This window comes from Enoplosus armatus, chromosome 19 (genome assembly GCF_043641665.1).
Source record: "Enoplosus armatus isolate fEnoArm2 chromosome 19, fEnoArm2.hap1, whole genome shotgun sequence".
Taxonomy (NCBI): domain Eukaryota; kingdom Metazoa; phylum Chordata; class Actinopteri; order Centrarchiformes; family Enoplosidae; genus Enoplosus; species Enoplosus armatus.
The window spans coordinates 6274995-6283572 of NC_092198.1; the positions used below are offsets into that span (position 1 = coordinate 6274995).

General features: G+C 41.5%; 1 protein-coding gene across 2 annotated transcripts; it reads left to right on the forward strand.

Annotated features, from left to right (window-relative positions):
- Window positions 1-882: 882 nt before the first annotated feature.
- On the forward strand, window positions 883-5733 carry brms1lb (BRMS1 like transcriptional repressor b). Of its 2 annotated transcripts, none has more exons than XM_070925862.1 (10): window positions 883-1038; window positions 1247-1337; window positions 1947-2074; window positions 2408-2487; window positions 2709-2805; window positions 3174-3263; window positions 3392-3456; window positions 3541-3586; window positions 3884-4004; window positions 5543-5733. In XM_070925862.1, the coding sequence occupies exons 1-10, from the start codon at window positions 903-905 to the stop codon at window positions 5658-5660; spliced, it is 972 nt and encodes a 323-aa protein (XP_070781963.1). In that variant the 5' UTR covers window positions 883-902; the 3' UTR covers window positions 5661-5733. The 2 variants fall into 2 exon arrangements, with proteins under 2 accessions (XP_070781963.1, XP_070781961.1); XM_070925860.1 differs by having other exon boundaries at window positions 3541-3580; window positions 3875-4004.
- The last annotated feature ends 2845 nt before the right edge of the window (window positions 5734-8578 follow it).

Below are 8578 nucleotides of genomic sequence, written 5' to 3' on the forward strand. Positions count from 1 at the left end.
TAATAAATAAGGGGTTCTTACAATAATACAAGTATGCAGTTGTAAATGTTAATGTGTTGTGAATGAATGAATTCAGGTGCAGATAGTCCACTGATGGGTCTTCATGATGAACTAAAGAGCTAAAAAGGCAAAGCAAGTGTCATGCCACAAAAAAGTTGTTCTTATTAATGATCTATAAAGCATGTGTAAATGATTTATTAACCATTATTAAAGCTATTAGTTACAGCGTATAACACCTTCATAAAGGTTGACTTAGAAAGTCATACCCATAACACATATGTGGAATATTTGTGCAGGTAAGATTAAAACAAAAAACAAACAAAACATATGAAAACAAAAATTTAAAAATACGACAGCAAATATTACATTTGAACAAACAAACAAACAAACAAACACAATAGTAAAAATAAATATTTCTGAAACAACAATGAAACATCCAATATTTTTCGATTTGGCCAATATTCTTTTTTGGTCTGCAGTGCCTCGTGTGTTTATTCTTTGTAATGTGCTTCGTTGTTTACAATAACAGTGTTTGTTTATTTGTTTATTAGTAGGGGGTCTGGCTTTCAGTGGTTAAAGGGTCTAACGCATACGCTAAGTATAATAAGTGCGTACGTATCAATGTAGTCATATACCTGCACACATACAGTACGTATTCAGAAAAAAGAACTACAAATCCCTAAAATCTTTCCGTAGCAATTAGTTACCCATACCAACATTTGATTGGACGGACGCAGTAAAGCTCCGTGTGATTGGCCGGCGGTGGCCATGTTTGCATTGCCAGCTGTCTCGATGTGTGCTAGCTAACCTGTTAGCTGTCCGAGGTACATTTGCCTCTTTATTCGGGGGTAAAATTAACGAACAGCCCCTCCGCCCCGATAACACCGGCTCTAGAAGTCGCAATGCCGGTTCACTCCCGGGAGAAGAAAGAAAGCAACCACGAAGAAATGGAGGTGGACTTCCCCGAGCAAGACGGCAGCAGCACAGACGAGGAGGACACCGTTAGCTCGTCCGTGTCTGAAGATGGAGACAGCTCAGGTAGGAAAAATAGGCCTCAAATATCAACTCACAGCTAAATTAATCAAATATGCTTGAATGTCAGACATGGGTCCGTCATGAAATGCGGTTGCTGTTGAAAATTAGCCGACATATTGACCCTATAACGTGCAATTTGTAGACGCTATGGTGGTTGAAAAGAGTAGCAGTTGATAGGGATGTCAAACCTGTCATGTCTTTATGTGAACAGAGATGGATGATGAAGACTGCGAGAGGAGGAGGATGGAGTGCCTGGACGAGATGACCACCCTGGAGAAACAGTTCACCGACTTAAAGGAGCAGTAAGTTCCTTCCCATGTTGTTTCCAACTAAATGTAGCCTTCGTCTGCTGCAGTCTGGTCTGAATGAACTTCACGTTGAAGCTGAAGTTAAGAGGCCTGAGCCAGAGATTCTGAGATGCTTGTCATTTCGTCTGGTTGCCAGCCTCATCAATCCTAGTTGTCACCATTGTAGCATTAAAAGCAGGTGATGATGACAGGTGAACCTTCATGTCCCTCTGTGAAAGCCCCTGGTCTTGATCAGGGTGTGTTTTTCAGGGGCGTTGGACCCTTTTTCAGAGTGATGTTCAGCCATATTCTCTATATTCTCGCTGTTAAAGCAGGTAGTAATTTGTGTGACATCATGTACATCTGCCAGCTTGTAAATCTTGGTCAGATACAATCTTTATTTTGACATAAAAATAACCATCATTTTGAGATGAAATCCTGCTTGAAAATGTCTTATATCACGCCAAGCTCAGCTGGTGCATTTTAGATGGCGTCAGCCCCCTGCTGTGGATGTGCCACAGCTTCCTGTTCTCAAGAGACATGGACCCAATATTGCCATTCTGCAGGCCAGTGAGAGTTGGGAAATTTGATGTGCTTTGCCGTCTTTTATTTTTTGCTGCTCAGGTTGTACAAGGAGCGTCTGAGCCAGGTGGACATCAAGCTGCAGGAGGTAATGGCCGGCTGTGCACAAGAGTACCTGGAACCTTTAGCCAACCTGCAGGAGAACATGCAGATCAGGACCAAAGTTGCTGGTGGGTCAAAATAATATTACATTTAGTTCTGACTTAATCAGCCACCTATGACAGTGAGGACAGAGTTAAGATGACTTGTTACTGTATGTCACATGTATGAAAGGAACCTCCCTATGGCAAAAGCAAAGGATACTCTTTGTGTTTACATTCTTTTAGATGTCGTATCCCTGCATTAAAAATAATCAAAACAGAGGTTCTGGCACTTGTGCAAGTGCCTTTTAATTGTATGGAATTAAACTTAATGTACGTTTTTTTGCAGTTTAAAGGCTATATAGTCACTTACTGCCGGCTGCCTCAGATTTATTTCATGTTTAAATTAAATGCTTGTCACAGGGATCTACAGGGAACTGTGCTTGGAGTCCGTGAAGAACAAGTATGAGTGTGAGATCCAGGCTGCCTGCCAACACTGGGAGGTGAGAGGTCAACAAATGAGTCAGGGCTTATGTGACAGTTAGGTTTGCATTTTCCATGTCAAAACACATTCTGTTCAATTAGGAAATCCACTCTAACTTAGGATGTTTGGGTTTTTTGCCCCAGTGTGGCTGAAGTAACCCCAGTCGCCACTTTTGGAGGCGACTTTTAAAAGATGGTATTCCAACCGGTGTGTCTTGCCCCCCTTGTTTCTGTCCCCCAGAGTGAGAAGTTGCTGCTGTTTGACACTGTGCAGAGTGAACTGGAGGAGAAGATAAGAAGACTGGAGGAAGACAGACACAGTATTGACATTACTTCAGGTACCGACCAGGGCTGCAATCAGCAGTTATCTAAAATGATATTGTTTTGATCCATTTATTCATCATTTAGTCAATGAAATCCATCAGCGGTTTGGCCTACACCCTAAAGTTGCTTACTTAGTCTGGCCAGCATCAACAAAACCCCCAGTATACAGTTTATATGGTTATGAAGTAGAGAAAAGCATTCCTCACATTAATTTAGTTAAGCAGTAATTATTTCATATTTTACGTAAATTGTTTATTTATCAAAATTCAAATCTGTCAGACCTACCAATGAATTGTTTAGGACACGTACCAACATACCTATAATACCCCATAATCTATAAAACCGATGATCCTCTTTCTGATTGGTCCTCTTTGCTTTCCAGAGTTGTGGAATGATGGATTGCACTCCCGGAAAAACAAGAAGAAAGACCCGTTCTGCCCTGTCAAGAAGAAGAAGCCTGTTGTTGTTTCTGATATCCTTTTCCCTTCGGTCCCGTCCTTGTCTTGTTCCGCTCATCATTCATTTGTACTGCGTGTTGCTGCAGCACATCAGCTGTTTCCTGCTGCTTCACCGTGTATTTTTCCTTAACCGCTCTATTACGGCCTTATATTGTCTACATGCTGCAAGACCTGGACATTCTTGAAGACTGGACCGCAATAAGAAAGGTATTCTGGAAACAGACAAAGTAGTCATTCGGTGAATGTACCTATCTTGTGATTTGACCTTTTTTTGTTTCCTCCCCCCCTCAGGCGATGGCATCACTGGGGCCACACAGGGTGAAGGTGGATGGTAAGAGTTTGTCCTCGTCCTTGGTTACAGTCAATATCTGGCTGAGTGCAGCAATCGACCCCACAGTTGCACAGGAGGGGTCGATTCAATACTTTCAGCTAAAAGTACTCAAGTTCATAGCTGAAAAGGAGACAGATATCGCCTCCTCATCTGTCTTTGTCCTTCTCTCTGTCCTCCTTTTTCTTATATTTTGTGCTGTATTTCTTTTAAACGTACACTGCTCCTGCCTCGCTCTCTTCTCGACTACCCATGTCTTCCTCATCCCCCTTTTTCCTTCTAATTTTCTCCCTCCAGTTCCTGCAGTCAAGCCTGACAGACATCACCATGTGGCGCGCTCCGAGGACGGCCGACTTTTCTATGACAACCAGTGGTACTGCAGGGGACAGGCCATCTGTATCAACAGGAAGGATGAGTACCCCACAAGGTGTGTGTGTGTGTGAGAGCAGGCTTTGTTGCACACATTGTGTGAGTCTGTATGATGGAGATGCATTGGCTTATGGTGGATTTATTTGAAGTGGATATGATCCCGGATGGCTTTAAGTGGTAACATAAATGCTACAGGCGGCTGCTGTGAATGGGTAGAGCTGCTATACAGGGATCTGGACATCTGTACAATATAGCAGACAGTCAGTGGCTCCAGTTTCCCACACCAGATCTCAGCCTAACTGAACACCTTTTAAGAGATACAGCATCATCGTCAAAACACCAAAACTCAGTGTAGGTGTCCCAAATCCACACTACATACTAATTCTAGGGTTTAGGTTTTTAGCATATAGTGATGTTCACATTGGAAAATCAATCAAACTTCATTTGTATAGCACCTTTCATACAGGTTAGTGCAGTTCAAAGTGCTTCACAGATGACTGACAAGGCGGTAATAAGATAGAACTAGTGTAGACTGAAAAAAAGTTTAAAAAAAAAAAAGAACAATTTAAAAATTTGAGACCAATGTATGTGAGAAAATAAAAATGATGAAAATGTAATAAAATAGATTTAAAAGCTATAATAACAGTAATAGTGGTAAAAAAAAGGGAAAAAAGGAGTGAAATAAAAACTAGATTAAAGAACTAGCTAAAATGGATTAAAAGATATAAAAATGATGTGTAAAAGTGGCAAAATTAAGTATTCTCAACCCAGACAGTATGCATATTAAATACGCTCATATTTTTCAGTGTGCTGTCGATGGACACTATTCTCTCACAATGCAATGCACAAAGGAAATGGAGGAGCGACTCACAGCTGGAAAAAAATAAATTGTGGGTGGTAGTGAAATGGCTCCAGAAAACGATCAGCCTTAGGAGAGCTTTTTTTGTTGATACAAACTGTTAAAAATAGTATATTATGACGATTGAACCTGGTCACACATGCGCGGGCCTCATTCCCACTCCCACAGTTTGCCATACACGCATATAGACATGACCTACGTCTCTTTGTGTGTAACAACACTTTTGCCTGCTCCACACTTCTTCAGACCTGCCAGTGACAAGTACAGCAAAGAATTGATGCTTTCATCAATTGTGTCACATCGACAAGGTTTTCCAACAATGCCAGAGTAGCCATCATTGTGCACAAACCTTTTGTGGCTACTTGCGGCGCCCGTTTTATTAATTTACCTCATCTACCTGACCTGAGAAGTCATTTTGAATCACCTTCACTGCATGTGGGACAAAGTGCTGTACTATTATTATACCATGTACTATGTACACATCCCTTTCAGAGCGTCTGTCTGTAAAAACTTCCTGAATTCTCTTTAAATCCATTCGTGCAGTTGGTTGGACCACTTTAGCAGGTTCTTCCCTGTAAACGTTCTCATGTAAAGCCATGAGGGCAGATGCTCATGCTCTTATGGGGAAGTGACCGTGGTGACTTCTGCACTGATGTGATGTGGCGTGTATAGCCCCTGTGTTGTATGGATTGGGAATTGATTTTGCGCTAACATTGTTGTGTGTTTGTGTCACGCAGTGCCATCATCACCACCGTCAACAACGATGAGGTGTGGTTCAAACGGCTGGATGGCACCAAGTCAAAGCTGTACATCTCCCAGCTGCAGAAAGGCAAATACACGATCAAGCACTCATAAAAACACACATTTTAACACACATGCACATACAGGCAAAGACCATCATCTCTGCGGCGTTTCTTTTTTGTCTCCTTTCCGAGTGGTATCTTTCTACATTCTTGCCATATGTACAATATGTACATCACACACACACACACACACACACACACACACACTCCTCACTTTGCTCCCTCTGTGTATAAGTAACAAAAGAACGAAAGAAACTGTCTAAAAACAAATATCAACTGACCCTTCCAATCTAAGGAGACCATCTTCTCTGTAAATATGTATGTATGTTGATATTATCGACAAGGTCACAAAGTGTCATTTTCTCTGGAACGGAGATCAATGCAAAGTGCTGCTAAAAAGAAACAAAAACTGAAGGGCGAAGAACCAGAGCAGTAGCGAACTGTGAACTGCGGAGCTCAGTCGCGTGCCTTTCTGAGACGATGCCTAGGCTGATGTGGAAAAAAAACAAAAAAAACAAAGAAGTCCTGAACTATTAATATCAGTGCAGTGAAGCCTTACTTTGTACTGTGTTAGCACCAAGAGGACTGAAGCGGGTCAATGAACGAGTGTGTGAGAAACCCTGATCCAGGTCGAGGATGCCCTCAGCGGGGTGTTTGATTTGCCTCTCCGGACGCACTGGTTAGATTTGAATTTCATGCTCCATAGAGCCTAATACGTCTGTGTTAGGATCCCCAGGGACCCCAGTTTGAGGAAACGTTTGATTTAGTAAAAACCAAATTGCACAAGTATCAATATGGAGATGCAGAATGATTAATAGATTTTGAGTAAATTATTATATTGTGATCATAATGAGATAAAACTATTCTTCAAGAACACCCCAGGGTTTTGTTGAAACCCACTTGGGGAGCTACTGTACTAATTGATGTCTTGATGTTTTTAGTGTAATTTTCACAGAACTATATTTTAAGTTCAAACCAAGGCCAGCCCCGCGCGTTAAGCAAGACACAAAAAGTTTAAAACTGTATTTCAAGCAGGCAATAACGGGAGATGCCCTGTATATAGAGATTAGGGTGTGTTTTGTGTTTACTTCACTGTGATTCTTCCCTCCGTCTCCTATCATGTTGCCATGCGTCTGGCAGTGCCTAGAACTTGAAGGCAGGATCCAGGCTGGGGTTGCTCTCCTCCACAGGTGTGGACTGGATCTTTTTGTCTGTGGTGGTGGACTCACAACAGCCTCAGATTTGTAATTCATAGTGCCATTTTTCATTTATTTTGTCTTTATTCAGCCCGTTTTTTTTGTGTGTACTACAAATAAAATAGCTGAAAGGATTGTTTATTAAGTCCTGCAGTGTACATGTTGCACCTCCCCGTCCTCCCTCTCAACTGTCACTTCTCTTCCCCCCCCCCCTCCCTTCCTCTTTGCTGTTTGTGGTAAAAATGTTCTTCCACACTGACATACTAACAATACTATGAGAAAGCAAGGTTAAAGTTTTTGTGTGTACAATCCGTCCAATCCAACTTTGTGTATTTGTAAATTATGCTTGATTCAATGGGGGGGGGTCTTACATTGTGTTGTATTAATGGTGCTTTCTATTTTCAACATTGCATACATATTTCAAAGTATTACCTGCCAGTAGTACTGTAAAGAGAGGTGCTTGCAAGATTATATCATGAACATAAACAAAGTGTCTTCGAAGCCTGATGTGGCATCTAACTTAGAAGGATATTTGATAGTTTGTTGCAAGTTTTGTTTTTCATTTCTGCTTTGTTTTTGTTTTTTAATGCATTATGGTTCCTTTTTCCACATTAGAGGTCAAAAGAAAAACATGTGACATTGTGCCAATGCATGTACAGCTGATTAAAGATTTTGTTTGTATCATTGGAAGAGAGTCGAACCTGCACATAAACAATTATTTATCCTTTTTATATGCAAAAGAGAGCAGAGTCTTAACTTGAGTAGGTTGGTGTTTCTGCTGGACTTTTAAAAGGCTTTCTGCCTGCATTTCTAGGAAAAAAATTTCTGTGCGTTTAGGTGATTACGCTATCAACCTGCACTGCTCAACTGGAGTCAAGCTAATTTCCTTTTCTTGGACTTCAGAGCTTTGGATAAAAAAAAAAATATCAGAGCTTTGCATAGAACTTAAGTATCCTATTGGATTTGGCCTAGCATGCACAAAAAGCCCAGATACAATCTTATATAATACTCCAGTGTACAAAGGGAGAAAGTTCCTGACAGTGCTCAACCCAAAGTCACCCATGAGGTTCGCTGAACCCTGGCTACACTCCTCTGTGACAAAAAAGTGGCTTATTTGGGTGAAACATGCTGAGCTGGTCCTATTTGATAATGGCTCTTTGGTCTGTTGTGCTGTTCAACCTTTCAGTCACTTGCTCCTGCCAGAGAGACACTCACTAGATTAACACCACATACTGGTATCGACTCATGATCTCGGCCGATGTACTACTGTCCGTCTGCTTGGCCTTGGGCCTCTGCAGACATCTCATGCAGAACCACTCCAACCTTTGATTGATCCATTGGGAATATTGATCAGATGTGGCAGGGCAGCCAGAAATTCAAAGGAATCAATCCAAAGGCTAATTGATTGAATGTCACCTTTTAGATAGAGCTTTATGACCAAAACTTGTGTTTTAGATGGATATTCTTTACTATTATTTATCACACTGTCACACTAGGTCAACACCATGAAGTTTATGAAAGAGAATATATCTCAAAATCCCGCATCTCAAACCACTGAATAGGCCTTACTTACACTTCCTTGTTGTACTACCATTATTTTGGCCAGAAGGTGTCAGTAGTGCTTCACGGTGGAGAGGAAGTAGCCTCTGCACTAGATGGGAGGAGGGAGGTGGTCTGTGAATCTGGGGCACCCTGCTGCTGAAGCCCTCCAGCTGATGTGCGAGAGAGAGAGAGAAAGAGAGAAAGAGGGGAGGGATGAAGGCACAGTTTGATC

Bases quoted from the DNA above. Each gene is read 5' to 3' on its own strand.
- brms1lb (XM_070925860.1), top strand. From the start codon at position 903: ATGCCGGTTCACTCCCGGGAGAAGAAAGAAAGCAACCACGAAGAAATG. The intron at 2,075-2,407 runs GTGGGTCAAAAT...TGCTTGTCACAG, and splicing joins GATCAGGACCAAAGTTGCTG to GGATCTACAGGGAACTGTGC. The intron at 2,806-3,173 runs GTACCGACCAGG...TTTGCTTTCCAG, and splicing joins CAGTATTGACATTACTTCAG to AGTTGTGGAATGATGGATTG.